Here is a 25671-nt window from a genome sequence, read left to right as displayed (position 1 = left end):
GACGTTCCACATCTGGCTTTTGTACTTTCTATGGAGACCATCTTATATCCTGGAAAAGTAAGAAGTAACCTGTAGTTTCGAGATCTTCAGCAGAGGCTGAGTATCGTGCCATACGTCATGGGGTTAGAGTTTCAGCACCACTCTAGCTACTCCCGTGCGGCACCAAGACGTTGCTTCTACTTTTGCAAGTACCTGGTCAGCTTAACTCCCATGCCCACCTTAGCCAACACACTCCCCTCGTGCACTTACTAGTGTTGTAGTGGCCCTCGCCTCTCCTCACTTGGTTTGCGCGCGCACACACACACTAAGGCACTTAAGTTAGCAAGGAAAGAACACTTCTCTTACTTCAAAGAATGCTTTGTACAAGACTAGTTCTCAAACTCTCTACAAGGCTCTCAAGACTCACTCTAGGACTTGATGGCTACAAAATGAAGTCCTATTCTTATTTATAGGTATCCCCATCCCTAATGGACGGCTAAGATGCAATCTAACCGACGGTGGAGATCGATTTTCTAGATTCTTCTCCCACTTTCTTCACACTTCCATATATATCTACAAGTATCTACAATATTTTAAAACTCTCCATACTACTCCACACAACTCTGGAGAACTGTAGAACATTCCACACACTTTTACAATATTCTACACATATCTAGAATCTTCCACACAACTCTAGACAATTTTGGAAGACTCTAGAAACTCCTCTCGCCATGCAGCGTCCTACTCAGCGCCTGCGTGTCGCCTGCGTGGCGTAACCTCCATAGGCGGGGCGTGACACATAGCTCAGGATACTTGTGAGATTCTATGGCCTCGATCTTTCTTGGAGGAGCTAGGGCTAGGTGAAAAATAGTCCTCAGACTTGTTTTGTGATAATAAGTTAGCCATCATGCTTGCTTCAGATTCTGTTCTTCACGAGAGGACTAAACATATAGAGGTGGACATTCATTTTATCAGAGAGAAGGTTTGTTCGGGAATTATCAAGCTGTGCTTTGTTCAGTCCTCTAATCAGTCGGCCGATGTGTTCACCAAATTCGTGTAAATAGTGACAATAATCATGCCTTACATTTACGATTTTATTAGCTAGCATTGACTTACCTTAATATAGTTGCTGTAATTATAGGATTTGATTAGGTGATTTACCTTTTAGATACATATTGTAATTACTCCTTAATTGTAGCCACTTGTTTGGCAAATCTTGTAATATAAATAGTAATGAAAACCAAAGGGAATGCATCGCTTCCATCATCAGAAATTCTGCTTTAACTCCATTTTCTCTGATTAACATGGTCTCAGAGCAGGGTTAGTCAAAGACTTGCATTTTTTTTTTTTCTCCGTTTAGATCTTTATTTAGTTCTCTGTCCGGATCTGATTCACAACATCATCAACCTCTTTGAAACCTCTGCTTATAGCAGATCTTTGCTGATTTATTACTCTCCTTGCATTATTTTGACTAATAACTCCGTTGACATTTATTCAGATTCGACTCTTACGTTGCATATTTGTTCCACTTTTGCTATGGATAAAAGTGACATCATTCCTATTCGTCTTGCTGGTGCTATCAACTATGTGGGATGGTCTTTTCATCTCAAGCACTATGTCCAAGGACAAGGATTAGTTGGGTTTGTAGATGGAACTGCCGCTGAGCCTACTGATGACAAACCAAAGTGACATGGATCCAAAACAATTCAAAGGTGATTATTTGGATCTTGAATTCTATTGATCCTTCAATCACCTTGTCTCTTCAGTCCTTTTGTACCTCATAGATGTGGAAATATTTGAAGAAAGTTTATCATCAGACCAACAAATCAAGGAAGTACTTTATTGACATGGAGTTGCCTAATACAGTCAAGGCGATAAGACTGTACAAGAATACTACAATGGTTTCCTCTCACTCTAGCATGAGAAGGATTTTATGATCTTGGATGGTGTTGACCCTACTGCACATTCCCAAGTTCTTAAATTACAAGAGGAAGCCCATGTTAATCAATTCTTGATGACACTACGCCCAGAGTTTGAGTCTGTACAGGCTGCTTTAATGAATAGAGAAGCTTATCCAAATTTAGATACATGTTTCCAAGAGGTTTTGAGAGAGGAACTTCCTCAAAATCTAGCTGCCTTCCATACCCAAGCTGATCCTACCCCAGCTAATGAGTCTTCCTCCCAGGCCATTCTTTTGACACCTGATCAGATTCGCGAGATGATTAATGCTTCTGTTGCATCTGCCTTTACCTCCATGGGTATTAATGGTCGGTACAACTCAACTTCCTCTTCTACATTTAATTCTCCATCCTCTTGGGTTATTGACTCGAGTGCGTCTAACCATATGACTTCTGTAGAGCATAGCCTTGATAAATCTCATCCTTATACTGGAACTGAAAATGTTCTGATTGCAAATGGCCAGAATATGCCTATTTCTGGTGTTGGTTCTATTACCCTCTCTACTCCCCAAAACTAACTTCTTAACTTATCTAATGTTTACTCTGTTCCTAATTTATTAGCAGATTATTATCTGTGGGATAATTGGTTGATAATGGTTACACGGTTCAGTTTACATCTTCTGGTTGTGTGATACAGGACCGGCAAACGGGGAAGGTGATCGGGACAGGGAGTAAACGTGGGAGAACATTTCTGTTGGACGTGGGACTTGGAGTATTGCTTGCGTCTTCTGTTAGCTCTCAGAATAATTTGTGGACCATTTGGCATCGTCGCCTTGGTCATTTGAATAATGATAAACTTTATTTTTTATTCAAGTGCGGTTATTTGAATTGTTCTTTGAATAACAAAAAGTTTACTGATTTGTTATAGTCCAAATGTATCTCCTGTTGTTTAAGTAAAAGTCATGTTTTACCATTTTCAGTTCATTCCTCCCGTCATACTGGTCCTTTTAACATTATCCATACAGATGTTTGAATTGCACCCGAATCCAGTAGGCTTGGTTATAAATATTATGTCACATTCATTAATGATCACTCCCGGTTTACATGGATTTATTTTCTTCGTTATAAATTTGTGGTTTTGTCCACATTCAAAAAATTCAGTAATCTCGTGGAAACTCAATTCAACAGAAAAATCAAGGCCCTCCGATCTGACTCAGGTGGGGAATACATTCTTAAAGAGTTATCTTCCTTTTTCTTTGATAAAGGGATCCTTTCCCAGAAAACCTGCCCACACTCCTCAGCAAAATGGGATTGCCAACGCAAACATCGGCATATTCTAAAGACAACAAGGGCCTTACTATTTGAATCAGCAGTCCCTTCTAGTTTTTGGTGTGAGGCAGTGCACACTACTGTCTATTTGATTAATAGACTGCCCACTCCTGTGCTTGAGAATATTTCCCCATATGAATCTTAATTTCATTCCCCTCCTTCTTACACACACTTGCGTACGTTTGGATGCCTTTGTTTCGTTCATCTTCCTTCCTTGGAAAGAAACAAATTGTCCCAGTAAGCAGCTAAGTGTGTGTTCCTTGGCTACAGTGATGAACATAAGGGATTTTTATGCTATGATCCAGAGGCTCGACGAACACATATATCCCGTAATGTGGTCTTCCTTGAGCATATTCCCTTCTATTCTCTTCAAAAGGAGTCTCATATATCAAATATTACTTACCTTATGCATCGATCCTATCTCAATGTTGCGACTTTACCACGTCTCAACCTTCATGGAGAAATCAAAAGCTGCTCTATAGGCAACGATCTGGTTTTTAGGGTTGATCATCAAAGCATCAAGGAGCGAGAATCTGCCTTGCGATCATGCTTGGTAGGTCGCTTTGATAGAGACGTGGGGAGTACTGATGGGATTGAGGCTTTGGCGTCGAAAACTTGGAAGGTATCAAGCGGGGTGAAGGTTTCTCCTTTGCCCGACGATCTGCTATTATTTAGATTTCCATCGGAAGCTGAGGCCTTAAGGGTATTGGATGAAGGGAGGAAGAGATGGGGCGAAGCTTTGTAATCCATCGACATTTGGTGCTTTGCGGCTGGATGTTCTGCTGTAAAAGAGAGAATAATACGAAGGGTGATCTTGTTTGGTTTGCCTCTCCATCTCTGGTGTAATAAGCTTTTTGAAGCAATTGGGAATTTATGTGGTGGATTTCGAGGTGTTGAGGTAGACGTCTCGGCGAATGGACAGAGAATTCTCCTCTATGTTTCCGTCGAAAAAGTAATACCTGAGTATGTTTTTGTTGAGGACCAACATGTGGCCTTCAGGGTTAATCTGATAGAGGAAATCACACCTCGCATCTTTCCGAAATCCTACTACGGTCTTGGAGAAAGCCCTCACATCCTGGCTGTTGTAACAGTAGGTAGTCGCCAGAAACACCAAGGCGTTGAAGGAAAGAGGCGACTGCATTCTCACACACCTGAAGCGCGTAGACGAGATAGATCCAAGAATCGTGTCAATCAAGCCCTCAGTCATCGCCTTGTGTTCCCTCATAATATCCGCGCTAACAGATACCAACCACGTGGCCATAATCGTGGCATTGAAGATGATCTTTATGTTGCAGATTCAACTGGGGCAAAACGTGGATCTACAAAGGTCTATGGGCCAAATATGACAAGTGGGCCGCTAGTTAATCATGGCCCACAGGAGTTTAATAGGGCTGTTCATCGGGGGCCTGTTTCTTTTCAAAACAAGCCCAGCCCACATTCTTGAAGCAACTTGAAAAGAAAGGTTTTACGGGGGCCCAATAATAAAATCTTAGTTTCTCTTATTAACTCCAAGCCCAGCCTACCTACTTCTACTGAAATAAGCCATTCACAAAGCTGTCGTTCTAAAGAAACCTCTGTAACTTTCTGGAGTTCACCGTAGAAGAAGAGATGGAGGGGTTTATCTGTTGCTCCAGCTGGTGAAGGTCTTGATAAGAAGGGATTGCGTCAGTCTCAGTGTTGTGCAGGTATCTCTTCTTCATCCCTCTCTGTTTCTACACAGATGAAGGGACGAATCTTCAGATCTTCATCTCGGGACATTCACAGTGGTGTTAGATGGTCCCGAAAAGAAAAGCAGAAGTGGACTTCTCTTGCTCTAGGTATGCCTTCAGCTTCACACTCTCAGAGCTTTAATATTCCATCCTCTTCTTCTACCTCTTCTAGTGAGGTGTTGAGGAGTGTCGGCGTTGTGACTGAAGTGGAAAAGAGGTGTGGGCTATCGGTAACGAACAGTGGAAATGGCCTTATGCATGGGCTGAATACAGAAGGAAAAGATGATAGTGTTTCTGGTGTTTCTAGGCAGCTGGAAATCACTGATAATGCAGTCAAGAAATTTTATGAAGGGGTTACAGTCTGTGTGGGCAGAGATTTGCGTTTTCAGTTGTCCAATGATGAGGCTGTAGCTCTGTTCAATGAGCTTCGATTAAATGCAGCTTTGAAAGGCCTTAACTGCATGCCTTCTGCAGCGGTTGAGGGGAATGATTTTGCTACAGATTCAGATTCTTTTTATGAGAATGACAGAGAGTATGCAGAGGAGGTGGTTGATAACTCCGGCCTTCTTCAACAGGTTAGTTCCAAAGAGCTTGCACCCTGGATTGGGTTGTTGACAATATTGGAGTCACTAGTGAGCTGTTGGGAGTCTCTTCAGAAGGTAATGATGATCAGACATTATCTATCCTTCAAGCAATTGTGGAAGGGAGAGAGGTCGCAGTGATCAATGAAGTTATAAACACGAGGCCTTTATCGTCTTGGAAAGGGGCAAAGGAGATAAAGAATCTTATTTCTGAAGTCAATTATGAAGGGAAAAGAGGTGTGGTGAAGGAAAGGGGAAGGACCCAGGAGTAGGAGTCTTAAGAACGGTGGAGGGGAGATAATTTTATCAGGTTTTTAATGAAGCTACGAATCATTACATGGAATGTTCGAGGTCTCAATGATCCGAACAAGAGAAGGGTGGTGAAGGTAGCTTTAAGAAAGTGGGGTGCCCAGGTTGTTTGTTTACAAGAAACCAAGCTGACATCCATTTTTGACGTGGTGGTTAGGAGTTTGTGGGGAGGTAGGTTTGTGGAATGGGAGGCTTTGAATGCCATAGGTACTTCGGGTAGGATATTAATCATGTGGGACAGCAGATGGTTATCTAGAACGGACGTGTGGATGGGGAGATTTTCTGTGTCTTGTCTGTTTAATACGGAAGATGACAATTTCAGATGGGTTTTTACTAGAGTTTATGGACCGGTTATTGATGAGGAGAGACCCATCTTTTGGGAGGAGCTTAGTCATGTCCAAGGATTGTGGCCTCTCCTTTGGTGTTTGGGAGGAGATTTCAACTTTGTCAGGTCCCATCAGAGAGGTCTACAGGGGAAGGTCACTGGAAATGGATCAATTTTCTGATTTTTTTGATGAGCATCTTCTAGTTGATTTATCAATGGAAGGTGCAGCATATACTTGGTTGAATGGTAGGGATCCAATCACTCTTTCAAGACTGGATAGATTTCTAATTTCTGGGGCGCGGGAAGAGAATTCCTGGATGTCATTCAGGCGGTGTTAACAAGAGTCATCTCTGATCATGTTCCCTTGGTCTTGGATTGTGGGGGCTTGTGTACTCGAAGAACCCCGTTTAGATTTGAGAATATGTGGCTACGTGCAGAGGATTTCCAAGAGCAAGTCAGATCTTGGTGGGAGGGAGTCATTGTTTCAGGATCGCCCAGTTTCATAATAACAAAGGAGTTAAGAGCTCTCAAATTCGCTCTTAAACAGTGGAACAAGGATGTTTTCGGGAATCTGGAATGGAGGAAGAACAGAGTCCTTGCTGATTTTTCCGAGATTGACCGTCTTGAGGAGGCGGGTGGGGATGTGGAGTCTCTACGTTCTAGGAGAGTCTCCTGTCAAGCGGTTCTTGCTGAGATTGCTTGTATGGAGGAGATCTCGTGGAGACAAAAATCTCGAGCTCTTTGGCTAAAAGAAGGGGATAGGAACACAAAATTCTTCCACAGATTAGCTAATGCTCATAGGAGGAGTAATCATATTGGAAGAATTCGGGTGGAAGGTGTGGAGTTGTGGAGAGAGGAGGAGGTGCGTAATGAGATTGCTTCTTTTTATCAGAAGCTTTACACCGAGCCTTTAGCTTGGAGACCTAAACTTGATGGTCTCCATTTTGAGGCTTTATCTGAGCTGGATAGAGATAGGATTGAGAATCCTTTTACTGAAGAAGAAGTTCTAAAGGCTTTATCAAGTTGTAACTGGGACAAAGCTTCGGGCCTGATGGTTTTACTATGCGTTTTTTGTTGGAAAGTTGGGTGATAGTAAAACATGAGGTAATGGGTCCTTTTCAGGAATTTCATTCTTCTGGTGTCTTTGAGAAGTCACTTAATGCTTCATTTATTACCCTTATCCCCAAGAAAGGAGGCGCTTTTGACATAAAGGATTTCCGTCCGATTAGTTTAGTGGGTTGTATTTACAAACTTATTGCTAAGGTGCTTGCTCTAAGGATGAGGGAAGTAATGGATGGGATTATTTCGGACTCCCAGAACGCCTTTGTTGGAGGATGACAAATTCTTGATTCAGTTCTTATTGCTGGCGAATGTGTGGATTCTATATTGCGAAGCGGTATTCCTGAAGTTTTATGCAAACTTAATATTGAGAAAGCATATGATCATGTGAATTGGAATTTCCTACTCTATTTGTTACAAAGAATTAGGTTTGGAAACAAATGGAGGAAGTGGATTGAGACTTGTCTTTCATCTATCAAATTTTTTATTCTTGTGAATGGCTCTCCTGCTGGTTTCTTTGGTTGCACCCGGGGCATAAGACAAGGTGATCCTTTGTCATCTTTCCTCTTTCTTGTTGTTATGGAGGGATTAAGCAGACTTATGTGCAGGGTAGAGGATCTTGGCTTTATTAAGGGTTTCAGAGTGGGTAGAGATTTAGCCCATCAGATGGAGATTTCTCATTTACTTTTCGGAAACGATACCCTGGTTTTCTGTGATGCTGATGTGTCTCAACTTCGTTATTTGAGGTGCATCCTAACTTGTTTTCAGGTGGTCTTCGGGCTAAGGTCAATGTGGCTAAGAGTGTGCTTGTCCCAGTAGGGAATGTTCAGGATATCTCCTCCTTAGCTGCAGTTCTTGGATGCAGAGTGGGTTCTTTTCCTATTCCTTATTTGGGGTTGCCCTTAGGGGTCTCTTCAAGGATAATGGGGAGTTAGGATTCAGTGATTGACAGGTATGCAAAGAGATTAACAGGATGGAAAAAGTAATATTTGTCCAAGGGGGGTAAAGTTACTCTTATTAAGAGTACGTTATCGAGCCTTCCCGCTTATTTTCTTTCTATGTTCCAAATCTCTTGTTCTGTTGCGGATAGGATTGAAAAAATTCAAAGGGATTTCCTGTGGGAAGGAAGGGGAGATGAGTTTAAGTATCACCTTGTCAAATGGGAGCAAGTTTGCAAGCCTGTGAAATTGGATGGACTTGGCATAAGACGAATAGTTCCTTTCAATCAAGCCCTCCTGGGTAAATGGTTATGGAGATATGGAAGGGAAAGACACCGTCCTTGGCGTAGGTTAGTTTCCCGTCGGTTTGGGGAAGAAGATGGAGGTTGGTCTACATGTTCGGTTACTCTTGTGGGAGGAGTAGGAATGTGGAAGTCTATTCGGAAGGGTTGGGACGCCTTTTCTGCTCATATCAGATTCAAAGTTCGTGATGGACATCGCATTTGGTTTTGGGATGATCTTTGGTGTTGTGATCAGCCACTATCTCATTCATTTCCTAGATTATTTAGTATTGCAATTGATAAACACACCATTATAGCTGATTGTTATCGTCTTGATAGCAGTGGGATTACATGGGATGTGCACTTTCGGCGCTTTTTTCAGGATTGGGAGATAGATGAGTTTTGTGTTTTTTTGGATCTTCTGTATCGGCAAGAGGGTGTTGGCAGAGGAAATGATGATTTGATTTGGGTTCCTTCTTCCCACAGTCGTTTCGAAGTAAGATCCCTGTTCTTATGTCTATCTCATTTTGTTAATTATGTTTTCCCGTGGAAAACTATTTGGCGATCCATGGCTCCAACTAGGGTGGCTTTCTTTGTTTGGACTGCTGTTTGGGGAAAGATTTTAACAATTGATAATTTAAGGAAAAGGGGCAATTGTATTGTTAATCGGTGCTGTCTATGCAAGAAAAATGGGGAGTCTGTTGATCACCTCCTTATGCATTGTCCTGTGGCGAATGACTGTTGGAATCTTATTTTCGGGTTGTTTGGCATGTGTTGGGTATGCCACGATCTACTAAGGAATTGATTCATGTATAGAGAGGATGTCACGTGAGAAGGGATGTTCGCGATTTCTGGAGAGTCATCGCACATTATGTTTGGTGGTGTATTTGGAAGGAGAGAAATAGTACAATGTTTGAAGATAAAGAGTCGTCTACGGCAATGGTGAAACATCACATTCTTCGTTCTCTTTTCAATTATGTGAAGAGGAGTTCTTGCTCTTCTTCTGATGATTTAATTATTTTTTTGGATTCTTTGGGGCGTTAGCCCCTGTTCCATTTTTGTACAAGGGACACGTTCCCCTTTTGAATGCCTTTTTATGTTATTATTACTTATAAAAAAATAAAAACTATACTAAAGAATTGCAGGTTTATAGTCAAAGGTTGCAACGCCCTCCTACATCTGCTTCTGCTCCCGATCACTCATCCGTGCCACCTTCATCACGTTGGTCTTCTCTTGTTTCTAAACTGCCTGACCGCTTTGGATTTTCTGCCCTCCTTTCCAATGTAAATTCTATGTATGTTCCTTCATCTTATTCACAAGCCAAAGATCTACCATGTTGGCAAGATGCTATGACAGAAGAATTAATTGCTCTTGAATCAAATCACCCTTGGGATTTAATTCCCGGCCTTATGGAGTTCTAGTAATTGGAAGTAAATGGATTTACTCATTGAAGTTGAAACCTGATGGTAGTTTGGAACGATACAAGGCTCGCCTTGTTGCTCAAGGATATAAACAAGAGTATGTTATCGATTATGAAGAAACATTTGCTCCGGTTGCTAAGATGCCCACAGTTCTAACTTTACTCGCCGTTGTTGCCATTCGAGGATGGCCTTTTTGGCAAATGGATGTTAAAAATGTATTTTTGCATGGAGATCTTCATTAGACAGTTTTTATGAAGCCACCACCAGGATATGTCTGTCCTCCCAAACATGTTTGCCACTTGCACAAATCTCTTTACGGTCTTAAGCAAGCTCCTCGTGCATGGTTTGAAAAATTTCGCAGTGCCATCATCAAAGCTGGATTTCACCAGTGTTAATGATAACTCCTTGTTTGTTAAGCGCACAACTTGAGGTTCTACATGGTTACTATTATATGTTGATAATATGATCATTACGGGAAATGAATCAAATGATGAATCTGGAATTACCTGTCTGAAGACCTACTTAATGCAATCCTTTAAAATGAAGGATTTGGGACCTCTCACATACTTCCTAGGATTGGAAGTTTCTCGTTCCAAAGATGGTATTTGCATTCGGCAAAAGAAATATGCTGAAGACTTATTATCCTTGGCTCATCTAACGGATTCAAAACCATGTGATACACCATTGGAGTTGAATGCTAAGCTACACAAAGATGATGGACCTCCTCTTCCCGATGCTATTATATATCGTCGTCTTGTGGGAAGCTTGATCTATCTCAGTATGACTTGTCCAGATATATCTCATGCAGTTCAAATTATTAGTAATCCTCATAAGCCCCATCTAGCTGCTGTTCATTGTATTCTTCGTTATATTCGGGGAACTCTTGATTGAGGGCTCTTTTACTCTTCCACCTCTTCCTTGGCACTTCACAGTTAAGCTGATACTGATTGGGCTGGCTGCCAAGATACACGATGCTCTAAAACTGGTTGGTGTATGTTTTTGGGGTCATCTCTAATCTCTTGAAGTGCAAAAAGCAGCCAACAGTTTCTAAATCCTCAGCCGAGGCTGAATACAAGTCTATGTCATCTGCTAGTGGAGAGGTGAAATGGCTTCGTAGACTTCTTCGGGAACTTGGAATTCCAATTCATGGTCCTCCTCCATTCTATGTTGACAACACGAGTGCTATACAGATTGCTAATAATCCAGTGTTTCATGAAAGGACCAAGCATATAGACGTAGACTGCCATTTTATTCGGCACCATGTTCTCACAGGTTCTATACAGCTTCCTCATGTTTCCTCTGAGAACCAGCTTGCAGATTTGTTCACCAAAGCCTTATCTCGTCTACGTCATGAATTACAAACGACCAAATTGTTACTTTATCAGAATCCGCATCATCATGCCTTACATTTAGGATTATATTAGCTAGCATTGACTTACCTTGATATAGTTGCTGTAATTCTGGGATTTGATTTGGTGATTTACCTTTTAGATACATACTGCAATTACTCCTCCTTGATTGTAGCCACTTGTTTGGCAAATCTTGTAATATAAATTGTAATGAAAACCAAAGGGAGTGCATCGTTTCCATCATCAGAAATTCTGCTTTGACTCCATTATCTCTGATTAACAATCCGTTTGTCTATCTTTGCTTCATTCCTCGATTACCAAGCTGGGCTTGATTGATATCTTCACTCTAGCTTGAGGGGGAGTGTTGAAATATCTTTATTATTATTATTTTTATTAGCTGTTTTTAACCTTTTATTAGGTATTTTATTTAAGATCCCTGTAATCATGGGATTACGTAGATAAGATCCCCTTAATCATGGGATCATGTAGATAAGATCCTCATAATCATGGGATCACGTAGATTTTGGCATATTTTCTGTTTTTTTTTTTTTTTTTTGATTTAGTTTCCTTTCTTTGTACCCTATTCTTGTAAATAAATATAACTCTTGGCTCTCGGTTTGAGTAAGCCAAAATCCAAAACTTCTTCTTTTGTATAATAATGTATCAGTTGAGTTCTCATCGATGAAATTTTTGCTATGGAATATTAGTTATCTTGGCTACTTTGTTCTTCATCACCTATTGAATAAACTTGGTCATATTTCGCAGACATGCTAAACCATTCCTTTCAGCCAAATTGTTTTTTTCATTGGCGTTTCAAGGATCGAATGCTTGAGGTGATGATAAATGCTGGACAACGTATTAAAAAAGGAGAGGAGGTATACTTCGATATATTTTTATATGCTGAATTTATATATATATTTTTATATGCTGAATTTATATATATATTTTTTTGTTTCTTTCTTTCTTTTTACAAAGACACATGCAAATAGGACTCGGAGAAGTTCTGTTGAGTGAATAAAGATACGGTAAACAAGAAAGAAAAGGCAATAAAGCATCGTTCATCCATTATTTAAGTTCGTGAAATAGATAGTTGAAGATTTTCTATTACTTATAACAGAACCTGTATCTTTCCTACAGGTTTTTCAAGTGGTAGTCCTGGTCAGCCAGAAATGTTTAACATGGAAATTCCCATAATAAAATTTGTGAACTTTTTACCAGTAATTCTGTAAATAGTATTGCATTGATGCAAACATTGTGGGAACTGGTAGCCATTGGATATTCAATTTGGTTTGAGATTCCAACGCAATTAGTTTCCCTCTTAAAAGCTAACATGCAATATGTTATTCACTTCTTTCTTTATATAAAATCTGGTCAAAAATTCGAAATGGCTTTGATCTTGCCACATTTGAAATCCTTACCTTCACAGTTGCAGGTATAAATTTGCAATTATTAATGTAGGCATTATGCTCAATGCGGATACAGCTTATATGTAATATAGGCTTTAGAGAATTTCTGTACTTTCTAGTTTTCATGCATTTGCATGTCGACCATTGGGCATTTAAGTTGTTCACAGTAACAATTGACAAAATTATATGTAGAAGGATCCCTTAAATATTCTCAGGACTAATAAGTTCGAACATCCTATGTCTTGAAGGACCAACTTGATTTGATAGTTCGAAACTATTGCTCTATACACTAAAAGTTTATTTGTTTGTTTTGATATATTTATTTTAAGAATATAATTTTGTATAGACGAAGTGTGTGTGTGTGGATGCATATACATGTTGACTACGTGTAGATTTCATCGAATTGCTAGTTTACAGGTTAATAGTTATAATCTATTTCTGAAAAAACCAAAATATTCATTTATGAAATTTGATTTTATCACGTGTCAAAGAACTCAAGCATCATCAATCGCAACATGTGATATTGGTGTCGAATACAATATTTCTTCACAAGTTATTCAATTGATATTTTTTTGTTATCTTTTTTTATATATTTTTTTCTTTGTCTTGCTGCTGTGAAAATATTAATACAATAGATCTGAAGTTACCTTTCTTGTGATGGATGACAATAATAAGCTGATAGCTATGTGGAACCAAAAGCCAAACATAGAATAAGAGACAGTGCAGGATAAGAATGCTGGTTTGACATGGTTGATTACTGCATCAAGCGGCTAATCTAAGTTGATGGTTTCCTTTATAGTTGATGAAAAAAATATGAAATTTGTTCAAATTAGCCTGGACAGTGAACCTTATATAGATTTCTAAGTCCTACACACTGACCAGGATAGCAAATCTGATTCTGGTTAACCAGAACACTACCAGCACAGTCATTCCACCCATAAACTAAACTTAGGCCTTCGGGAAAACATATATTGTATTTTCTAAAAAGAAATTTGACGAAAATATTGTCACGACAATTAGGAGGCATTCAAACATATAAGTTCCGAAAACTTCTCCCAAAGGCAATTTGGGACACTCCCTTTTGGGACCCATCGTCCTTGCTGGCTTGACCTTCATGGGCTTGTACATGCTCTCCCATTTTTGGCTGGTGATTAGCTTTGATACCATCCTTCACACCCAGCCTCGCTGTGTAGATATAGTCCGCTTTGCAAACTCTCCGTGCTCACGGTTTTCAAAACACATCTACACAATTAGGAGGCATCCACCTCTTGGGACCTAACGTCCTCATTGGCCTAACCCTCATGGGCTTGTGTACGCTCCCCCCATCGCCAACTGGGCAATGGCTCTAATACCGTCTGTCACAACCTGCCCTGTGTAGATATTGTCTGCTTTGTGCACTCTTCGTGCTCGTGGTCATCTACATAATTAGGATGCATCCACACATATAAGTGCCAGCAACTTTTCCCCCAAAGCAATGTGCGACGTCACAAATATATTCATTATGACCACTCAAAATTCTAAAACATGATCTAGGGTTCATTTGAACCTTTGCAAATTGTTAATCCAACTTGATGTCCTTGCATTATCGGTAGAAACCACTAAAGTAAATGTATGTGCACTGAAGAGTTTGTTAAAAGGAAGTTGATCATCTGTGACTAAATATTACTAGTAGCATTTCAACTTTGAAAATTCTTAAGATTAAACTCATTAGCAATGAAATGCAGTTAAACAAACTTATCAAAAAAAAAAAAAAAATGCAGTTAAACAACATTTTCATGGCCTTTGGAGCCGTTCAGTGTGCAATAGAGTTACTATGGAAAGTATGGTGGTAAATTTCAATGATCATTGCAGTAATGTATCTGTTTTTGGTCCCAATTTAATCGTTATGTTTTGAACTCGTTACATTTTTGTATGATGTCAATAACCTTACACATGTAATAACATTTCTTGGCCATGATTGACTAGTTGTCAATTGCCAAAAGATGTCTTAGGCTGGTAATTTTCTCTTCCATGTGTGCTCATTTTCATTAATACTGCATAGAACGTGAAGATAACATTGTTGGTTTTATAACTTCTTTGCAGATGACGGTCAATTACCTGAATGGACAGAAGAATAACATGTTCATGCAAAGATATGGTTTTTCGTCATCTGTGGTAATTCTTCTTAGCTCTACACTTTGCAAACAGAAAATTATTCATTTTAACATTCATTTTCTGTTTTTATATTGTACACATTGTTATGTAAATTGAAATAGTGGTGCATTTTTCTTAAAATTACAAGTAAATCAGGTTGTGGGTGGTTATGTTCCTTGCTAATTAAGTGAAAAAGAAAATAAGTAATTGTTTTACTCCTCGGCAAGCCTTTTTAGTATGTATGAACAGATGTCTACAACCAATAAGGTACACTTGATTAAGAAGTTGTTCAACTTGAAGATGGCCGAAGGTGGGAGAGTCAACAAGCATCTAAATGTGCTCAATGAGACTCATTGTGAGCCAATGAAAGTCTGTTGAAATCAAATTCAAAGATGAGGTCCGAGCATTGCTAATTCTAGGGTATTTACTTGGGAGTCGTAGTGGCACAATTACGGTGATAGTAGCTGTGCAGGGAGTCTTAAGTTGAAGTTCAATGAGACTGTTAGCATGATTCTGACTAAAGAAATCAAAAGGCAAACAAGAAGGGGTCTCCACCAGTGGTTCAATATTGAATGTTGAAAGGCAAGGTTTCTAACAAGAAGAAAGGCAACGATAATGGACGTGGCAGATATAAGTCTAGGAATGAAAGGTCACAGTCTCGAAATCCCAGAAATTCCACAGATTTTAGATGCTAATTATTGGAATTGTGGCAAGAACAGTCATTATCGAAGAGATTGCAGATTTTTGAAGAAATAAACTGAAGGAAAAACATAAGCAAACGTGATCTCAGAAGAATCAAATGATGCATTGATATGCTCTTTGGAGAGCAATGCCGAGTCATGGGTATTGGATTCTGGTGCATCGTTTTATGCTACCTCAAGCAAAGAGCTATTCGATAGCTACGCACCGGGTAACCTTGGTAGGTGTATCTTGGCAATGACCAGGCCTGCAACGTGGTTGGCAAGGGTGAAGTGCAGATTATTTAAGTGGGTCTGTATGGAAATTGAAGGATGCCAGACACATCCTTCAGTTCAGGAAGAATTTGATTTCGATGGGACCGTTTTCAAAAGGTTATGTTACAACCTTTAATGGAGACTCGTGGAAGGTTTCTAGAGGTGCTGATCATTGCATGTGGGAAGAAGGCTGGCACTCTCTACATATGTAGGTCGATAGCAGTTGCATAAAATAAGGAGGATCACAACCTTGGCACTAGAAGGTAGGCTACATGAGTGAAAGGGGGCTCAAGATTATGCACTCGAAGAGGAAACTATCAGAGGCCTCAAGGCAATTGATATGAACTTCTGTGAGAGTTGCGTGATGGGCAAGCAGAAGAGGGTGAGTTTTAAGAAGAGTGACAGAATTTACAAGGAGAATAGCCTTGAGCTAGTTTACCCAAATGTCTGGGGACAACCCCCATCTCATCTATTGGTGGAAAGTCCTATTTTGTGACTTTATTGATGATCACACAAGGAAGGTATGGGTCTATTCCTTGAAGCACAAATCCGAGGTGTATAAGGTGGTTAAGAAGTGGAAGGCCATGGTGAATAACAAGACGGGTTTGAAAATCAAGAGGTTGAGGTCAGACAACGGTGGTAAGTATGAAGACACCGGGTTCAAGAAGTTCTATTTTGAGAATGTGATCAAATTCCAAATCCATAGGATCCGAGTCATGGACGGGGATGAATACAAATCGGACTCTTGCCCAAGTCCGACTATCAAGCTAGGGGTCAAATGATCATGTAAAGTGCCAATAACATGTCCCAAACATCCTAATACAACACCCAAATCACATAGCATACATATACACATGAATTAGCCAAAATGATCCCTTTCACATCCATTGATATACCCATATCCCATATACATACAAGGGATACAAAATAAGAGAGTTGTCCAAAAATATGCATGCCAATTGAACATAAGTCCTTCCAAAAGAAATATAGTTACATCTCAATAACTAGTCCACCAAAGATTTCATTAAGAGTTGGTATTACTAACTATATGTAACATTTGGCAAAAATAGCATGAGGAATGGACTAGACACGACAAAAGACAATCCAAAAGCTACAATAGAAGTCTCTAAGCTTGTGGTTGTGGATCCCCACCACTTCCTTTCCATTATCTAAAAATGTTAATGGGGTGATCAACACTTGCCCAGTAGAAAGTGGTTAACTAACACTTCCTATAGCTATGTGAGTCATGCTCGAGAAATCATATAAGTAAGCAAAGGAAGGAAGGAGGAGGGATCATGCTTAGGTGAGGGAAATTGAAGTCGACTACACAAGAGCAATGAGTAATGTAAGAATGAGAATCTCAAGTAATTAACTAGAGAAATTTTAATTGTTGATATCCATAGTATTTAGTATTTAGCAATTACTATTCAAAACTAGAATGCATGTTATGAATGGTGAACTCACACATACCATACCCGCCACCCAACTCAACCCACACAAAAACCTGTTAACATCACCCGATGCGGAGCAGTCTCCCCGTCACCACGAGGGAAATTGGATAACTATCCTTGGTGAGGAGCAGTCTCCCCAACACTATTTGGGGCCTAGTTAATTCAACCATATACGGATCACTCTCCCCGTACCCCTCTAGGCTAGTTAACACACCTGAATGCGGAGCAGTCTCCCCAACACTATTTGGGGCCTAGATAACTCAACCATATACGGATCACTCTCCCCGTACCCCTCTAGGCTAGTTAACACACCTGAATGCGGAGCAGTCTCCCCGTCACCCGTTATCGAAATCATTTTTCCAACAAACTTGGGAAAATCAACCACCACCCCACACATAATGCATGTGTGATGAATGAATATGCATCTAATCAAACCTTATTTCAACATTAGAACACGACTAACGTCAATTTCCAACATTTAAATATAATTGTCAACACTTAATATGAATTCCAGCATTAAAATATAAATTCCAGCAATTAAATCACATTTTCAGCAAATAAAAATAAATTCCAGCAATTAAATATAAATTTTCAGCAAATACATTCAATTTTCAGCAATTTAATTCAATTTCCAGCAAATACATTCAATTCCCAGCAATCAACATTAAGTTCCAGCAAAGAAATTCAATTTCCAGCAATTAACTTCAATTTCCAGCAAAGAAATTCATTTTCCAGCAAATACATTTAATTTCCAGCAATTAAATTCATTTTCCAGAAAATACATTCAATTTTCTGCAAAGAAATTCTTTTTCCAGCAAATACATTCAAATTCCAACAATTAACTTCAATTTCCAGCAACGAAATTCATTTAATACAAAGTCGATAATTCAAGGTATACTAAAAAAAAAAAAAAAACACTTCAAATGCCCACACAACTAAATGAAATTGCTAGTTAAACACCCCTACCTCGAAATCTAAGCAAAACCCCAAAATGAGTCAAGGTGCAAACTTCTCCGAAATGAAATCTGAGATCACCGGTGCGTAGCTCTTGTTGTGCTCATTAAACTTCCCTTCTATGGTCTCCTCAAAATCCAAGCCTAATTAGATCAAACCCTCATCTTCTTAAGCATGTAAAAGTTATAAACAAAGAAAAAGAAAGGAAAGATAGAGAGAGAGAGAGAGAGAGAGAGAGAAGATACGGCTGAGAGAAGAGAGAATATCAAATTTTTGCAGCATGGCCAGAGATTGTTGGGATTTGATGCTTCGATTATTTGGGGTCCATTGGGCCATGCCTTTTTCCTCTAGAGGGTTGATTGAGGCTTGGAGAGGCGTCTCTGTTGGGGCTGGCATTAAGGACGCTTGGAGGGCTACGCCGCTTTGTATCTGGTGGTGTATTTGGCTTGAGAGAAATAGGAGATATTTTGACGAAAAAAAGAAGCCTGTTTCTATGCTTAAGTTCTCTGTTATTTCTACTCTTTTTTGTTGGGTTTTAGGGAGAGATTATAGATCTATGGAGGAAATTATTGTTTTCTTGGCCTCTCTGAAGGTCTAAGGTGCCGTTTGGCCCTTTTGTTTCTTTGGGCTTCGCTTCCTTTTTGAGCATTTTTAATAAATTCTTACTTATCAAAAAAAAGAATGACTTACCCACCTGTGTACAAGTCTTGGTCAAAGGGAGGTCCCATTTGTGCACTAACATCTCTGAAAAGCCCTCCATGCTATATATGTGCACACAACACTAAAACAAATGCACTTAGTCACAATTGATCACATTAATTTGCATAAAAAAAAGATGACGAAATTAAATCGGGAAAATTCCCGAACACGAAAACCCGTCCCCTGGCCCACACGGGACCTCTTTGGCCCGAAAACTCAAAATGCACCAAATGATCATAAATACGTTTCTATGAGTCTGGAACTCGAAGAAACGATCTAAATGACTCTTGTGACCCACATGGCACGTATACCCATGCACAAAATACACAGAAAATAAGGAAAAATACTGAAAAAATGGGAAATGAAACTGGACCTCACAACAGCAGAACGAGATGGTAGAACGGATGAACCGAACATTGACACAGAAAGGCAGAACCATGTGCAGACATTCGGGTCTTCCCAAATAGTTTTGGTAGAAGCAGTTGGTACATCCTACTTGATTAATCGTGGATTATTAGTGCCGTTAGAGTATCGGATACCAGAACAAGTTCGGAGCAGCAAGGAGGTAAATCTTTCATGGTTAAATGTTTTTGGTTGTACTGCATATGCAATAGTGACCATGCTAGGGAAATGTTCGACCCCAAGTCACTAAAGTGCATCTTCATTGGGTATGGTGGAGATGAATTTAATTATCGATTTTGGGATAACCAGAAGAAGAAAATCATCAGTAGTAGAGACGTGGTTTTCAACAAGAAAATGATGTACAAGGATAGGGATGCAACACAGTCAACTAGTCCTGTATTAGAGTAATATTAAGTATGTTGAGTTGGATGTTCCAGAGAGAGTAGGATGGTAGAGTAGACACTTGAGGGTTCACGGCCAAAACTCACCGAGCATAGTGCACCGCAGAGTCTAACTCCTACACCTGCACCTCAAAGGTCCACGTGTCCTCATGTACCGAATCGGAAGTATATGTTAGGTTGAAGATGCTAGCAAGTGGGATCTTGTAATGAGAAATGAGATGAAGTCCTTTATCTCCAATAAGACATGGGAACTAGCCAAGTTGCCTGTGGGTAAGAAAGCTTTTCAGAACAAATGGGTGTGCAGGGTCAAAGAGGAATATGATGGTTCTTAGAAATCTAAGGCAAAGTTGGTGGTCAAAGGCTTTCGGCAGAAGGAAGGAATTGACATATTTTCCTTAGTTGTGAAATTGAATACCATTCGTTTAGTTCTTAACATTGTTGCAGTAGAAGGATTGCACCTTTAGTAGTTGGATATGAAAACTGCTTTCCTCCATAGTGACCTAGTGGAGGAGATCTACATGCAACAACCGGAGGGTTTCTTAATTTAAAGGGAAGGAGAAACTAGTGTACAAGTTGAAGAAAAACTTGTATAATTTGACGCAAGACCTGAGGCAGTGATATAAAAAGTTTAATGTTTATACAACGACATGGCTACAACAAGTGCAACGCTGACCAGTGCTGCTACTTCAAGGTTTGAGTCAAGTTACATCATTCTCTTGCTTTATGTTGATGACATTTTAGTGGCAAGATCTGATTTTGAAGAAACTAGCAAGTTGAAGAAGTAGTTTTCTAGTGAGCTTGAGACGAAAGATCTTGGTACATCGAATTAGATTCTTGAGATGAGGATTAACAGGAACAAGCAAAAGGTACTTTGCAGTTGTCTTGGGCTGATTATGTTGAATAGGTTCTGAAGCGGTTCAACATGAGTGATGCGAAGGCGGTGAGTACACCCTTAGCTAGTCACTTCTGATTATCCAAGGATTAGTGTCTTAAGACAGATGATGAGAGGAACTTTATGGCTAGAGTCCCATATGCCTCAACCATTGGAAGTTTGATGTATTTAATGGTGTCCATACGACGAGAAATTGTGTAAGTAAGTAGGTTTATAAAAGATCCATGCAAGCTACACTGGGAAGGAGTGTTGTGGATATTGATATATCTACAGGGTACCACAAATATAAACCTATGTTTCGTGAAGCTACATGGGTATGTAGATGCAAACTTTGTTGGTGATCACAGAAGAAGTAGTAACGGGTATGTTTTTGTTAACTTTAAGAGATAATAAAAATAATACTAAAGTAGAAGAAGATGAAGAAGAACAGAAGAAATAGGCAACTGGCCATGACGGCCAAACAATATCCCCTTACCCAGTGAATCCTTGAGGTAGCGGAGAACATGATGAGCTGCCTCAAGATGAGGTGTACATGGGGCATGCATAAACTGACTAATCACACTAACAAAGTAGGCAATATCCGAGCGCGTGAGAGATAGGTAAATTAGTCTCCCAACCAATCGCTGAAATCTTTCCACATCATCTAATGGGTCGCCATCCACATCGTTAAGCCTATAGGTCTGCTCAATGGGAATATAAATAGGTTTATCTCCAAGCTTGCCGGTTTCAGCCAACAAATCTAACACATACTTTTGTTGAGAAATGAACACCCTTTTTTTGGATATGCACACCTCGATGCCAAGAAAGTATCTCAATGATCCCCAAGAATGACTTCATTCGATGAATCTCTTCTAGGTCATTTCTAGTGATAACAATATCATCCACATATACAATATGGCCAGGCACTGGTGCAACCTGTGCTTTGATGAAAAGAGTATGATTTGCCTGACTTTGTGTGTACCTTACTCTTTTCACAGCAGTGCCGAACCTCTTAAGCCAAGCATGTGGGGACTGATTTAACCCATACAAGGCTTTATTTAGTTTGCACACTAAATTCCTACCATTGGCAAGCTTAAACACCGGTGGCATAGTCATATACACCTCCGCCTCCAAGTCACCGTAAAGGAAAGCATTCTTTACATCCAGCTGATTTAAAGGCCGATTCAAATTAGCTGTCAAAGAAAGGAGGACACGTATATAATTCATCTTGGCAACTGGAGCAAATGTTTCGAGATAATCAATCTCATAGGTCTGAGTGAAGCCCTTTGCAACTAGCCGGGCTTTATATCTCTCAATTGTTTTGTTTGCATGATACTTTATTATGTAGACCCATTTGCAGCCTACTGGTTTCTCACCCCTAGGTAATGAAACAATATTCCAAGTACCATTCTTGGCAAATGCCTTCATTTCCTCAAGCATGGTAGCTTTCCATGGAGTTTGACTAAAAGCATATGAAACACTAGAAGGAACAGAAACAAACGAGATAAACGAAGTGAAAGCACAATATATTGGAGATAAGGTATCATAGGATACAAACTGAGATATGGGATTTTTGTACAACTACGAACACCCTTACGATAGGCAATAGGGACATCAAGATCAACATGAATGCTATTAGGAAAAGAATCAGGAATATCATTGGCAAGTGAGGGATTACCTGGATCGAGGGAGACTTCTTGGTCCTGGGGTGAGTCAATGACTTGTTTTGCCCTCCTAGTATAAACAATTGGCTGCTTTCCTGCTACAAATCATTAGTGTTAAAAAGGAGTAGACACAGGCACCACATATACCGCGGATCCAACTCCGTGCTAAGTTAGTTGGGGGTTGCATAGGGCACAAACTTGACCCAGGGTTCCAATTACACACCCTAGAGCTTTACAAACCATGCTCTAATACCATGTTGACTTTAAGAGATAATCAAAATGATAGTAAAGTAGAAGAAGAGAAGAAAGAGGAGTAGAGAAAAAGAGAGAAAGAGATGGGGAAAGAGAGAAAGAATGAAAGAATTTTTTCATCCTTCCATCACATTCTATTTATACTAACAAGTTTAAAAAATTATACATAAGCACCCAACATTATATCAGTAATAACAAATAAGCCCCTAACAACAGTTTTCACGTGGGCACATCTGCAATTAGTTGGGTTTCTCAAATACAGAAGATTGTAGTGTTATCCAACTGCAGAGGCAGAGTATGTGGCAGTGACAGAGGCCAGCAAAGAGATGGGTTGGTTCCAAGGGTTGTTGGTAGAGTTGGAATTTAAGCAGGTGAAGAATGTTTGTACATTTACATCTGGTGAAGAATTCAGCATTTTATTTAAGGACCAAGTATATAGGACTTCAGTATCACTTTATTAGATCATTGTTAGAAGATGGGGTGTTGACACTTGAGAAGATACTTGACACCGAGAATCGGCTGACATGTTGATCAAGACAGTGACCGTGAAGAAAATGAAGTTGTGCACAAGTGCTCCAACCTCCAATTTGCGCGTAAGTGCTCCAGCCTTCAATCTGTGCATAAGTGCTCCAGCCAAAAAATTGTGGGTCAAGTTGTTTCACTATATATATTGGGTTTTGGTACCAACCCTAGGTGGACGAGAGGGGTGAGATCATTTTGCCTACACAAGAGAGAGCAAGAGAGAGATTGACAGGAAATTCTCCATTGTAATCCTTCATCTTTTCATAGGGAAATTGTTCGGTGTGCTCTGTGGATGTAACACAAAGTTTGGGTGAACCACGTATATCTTGTGTTCTTGTGTGATCGTCTATTTTTTTCTTCATGATTGCTTTGTTTGTGTTTTACTCATCGGACATTGTTGTTCGTGCTTCCGCTACAACAATTGGGATCAGAGCATCTAGTTGTTTTGCAACAACTGGTATCAGAGCAATTGATACCACGACGACGCTAAGGCCCACCCTTGGGATCACTGTTCTTAAGTGAAAATGTGAAATTAAATGGTAAATACTGTTGGAGCATCTTAATTTTCTCTTCATGAAAAAGTATCAATTGTGGTTAACTCTCAATATTTGTGTTGTAGCTCTTATCTACTACAAAGCCAAATGTAAAGGATGACATTGACTACGTACATTCTGTTTATTGAAACATTATAGACTTGAAGAACATCTGGTGTTAAACAACTCAATTATGGAGTTGGTCGGTTTTAAACCCCTTTTTTTTGGTTTTTTTTTGGCGGGGGGGGGGGGGGGGGAAAGAAGATAAGATATAAGATAAGAAATCAATTTTTACCATTTTTCTTGTCATGTAAAGCTTTTTTTTCTTGAGTGAACATCAGGCATGTCTATTTTGAGCAAATCTTGCAGAATTCTTGGGTTGTGATCCTTGGCACATTAAATCCAATCTTGTAACAGTTGCTGATATTTTCCTTGGATTAATATCCTGGTATTTCTGAATTAAAAACTTGCAGAATCCTTGGGATGTCATCCAGTTCTCTGGCAATGCACGGGTTCATTTGGATTCCTTCTTGTCAGTCTTCAATATTTCTGGCCTTCCTAAAGACTATTATCATAACAGTATGGGATGCATATCGTTTCTCTTTACAAATGTGGTCCTTATGTGATATTTATTGGTTACTAACGTAACTTTCTTATAAAATCCCCATGGCAGGTCGATTATCAAGCAATGGAGATAGTTTTGTTGATGGAGCAGTCATAGCAGCTGCAAGAACATTGCCCACTTGGTCAGATGGGGATGTCCCTCCAGTCCCAAGCACAGAAAGGAAAGCCGTAAAAGAGTTACAGGAAGAATGCCAACGGATGCTTGTAGAATTCTCGACAACTTCTGAGCAAGACCAGAAAATTTTGGGTAATTTTATTATGATTTCAAGGATGTGTCAAAGTTCTCTTCTGTTTTTTTCTTTCCTTCTGGTAGCTGATGCTTCAAATCTTCCTTGTCCAAAAAGGGTTTTGACAGAGTTGGTCTCTTTTTATATTTGGAAAAGCTAGCAAAGTCCTTATTTTCATGAAAGATGGTGAATTCAAGTCTTCACACTTAAGGCTCTACTGTTACACTATGAAAGTAGGACTTGAATTTAGTAGTCAAAAACTTGAAAGGATATGTTCTATTGAGTTTTTAGTCAGTTTAACTTGAAACTTGGTTATAATTGAGTTGGTTCAGCAATTGCAGACAAGTCAACTTGCTGAAAGTATCAAATAGTATTGAGGGCTTCAGTTTCGGTCTTTTGCTCTTTGGGTCTGGCTGAAAGATTATATGCTGGTTTCTAACTTTACACATTTCTCCTTTTGCCTGGCTCAAGTGCAATCTGATCAGAAAGTAAGGTGGTAAACGAAGCAGAAATAGTTGAGGAGAATATGATTTGTTTATATTGGTGGAATCCTGATTTTCTCATGTCTAATTTTTCTTTTTTTTTCCTTTTCTGTCCCTTTGTATTCACTGTTGACAGATTCTATGCCACAAGCTAGGAGGACGCTTGAAGCAGCAATCAAGTACTTACTGGTTCCTAAGTTTCTTCATTTGGTGATATTTTTTTTATTCAATTTAGTGGTTAAACATGTGCATATATGCAGGTATAGATTGCACAGGAAATTGTTGATAGAGAAGGTCATCCAAGCGTTGGATATTTATCAAGAGAGGATATTGTTCTGATGGTGGATAACTTTTTAAAGTATGTGATGCAGTTCCAGTTTGCACCAAAACATGCATTATTCATGTGTATGTGGCCATTGCAGTAGTTTCCATGTTGAAGTACACCTGAGAATGCTCGAAAGATAATAGGGAAAGCATTTTTTTAGAACAGACTTCTAGTCTTGTAGGTATATTAATACTAGTACTCCGTAGTATAGAACAGGATACGGAGGGAATTTTTTTTTTTTTTGCCTTTTGATTTTAATTTCTACTTTTTAGTTATTTATTATTATTATTATTATTATTATTATTATTATTTTATCGGTTTTGGCATATGGTTTGGCATTGAGAGTTTGAGATACATCTCCTCCGTAATGTTTTCAAAATCAAATAATTTTGTGCACTGATCCCCTCATCAAAGATATGTCGGAACAATCATTACCATTTAACCTTATGGAGCATTACATGAAATGATTTAAAAAATAATGAAAAGCTCGTAATTTTCGAATTAAACAATACAAACCGACGTTTACCTAAAATGTGAAGTTCGGTGCAATCTGCTATTGATCTATTGGATCTTAAAAACAATCAAGCCTTGTAA

The 25671-nt window shown here is 39.4% G+C and overlaps 1 protein-coding gene across 4 annotated transcripts in view; it reads left to right on the top strand.

The window, feature by feature from the left end:
* LOC132268875 (protein PLASTID TRANSCRIPTIONALLY ACTIVE 14) overlaps positions 1–25388 on the top strand; it is a 41300-nt gene extending 15912 nt beyond the window's left edge. Inside the window, exons 8-14 of one of the 4 annotated variants that reach the window (XR_009469388.1) lie at positions 11944–12053; positions 14667–14738; positions 23893–23998; positions 24093–24290; positions 24612–24758; positions 24889–24931; positions 25013–25141. Coding sequence is in view for 1 of the 4 variants with exons in the window: in XM_059769771.1 (XP_059625754.1) it covers positions 11944–12053; positions 14667–14738; positions 23893–23998; positions 24093–24290; positions 24889–24931; positions 25013–25091 (608 nt within the window). In the remaining 3 variants the exon portion in view is untranslated. Of the gene's footprint in view, positions 1–11943; positions 12054–14666; positions 14739–23892; positions 23999–24092; positions 24291–24602; positions 24764–24888; positions 24932–25012 lie in introns of all 4 variants that reach the window. The other 3 variants (XR_009469386.1, XR_009469387.1, XM_059769771.1) reach the window with 3 other exon arrangements.
* The last annotated feature ends 283 nt before the right edge of the window (positions 25389–25671 follow it).

The sequence above is a fragment of the Cornus florida genome, unplaced genomic scaffold (genome assembly GCF_030987335.1).
Source record: "Cornus florida cultivar Cherokee Brave unplaced genomic scaffold, ASM3098733v1 CherokeeBrave_3.0.0_Hap2_Chr01, whole genome shotgun sequence".
NCBI classification, from domain to species: domain Eukaryota; kingdom Viridiplantae; phylum Streptophyta; class Magnoliopsida; order Cornales; family Cornaceae; genus Cornus; species Cornus florida.
This window is presented reverse-complemented; position numbering and strand designations above follow the sequence as displayed.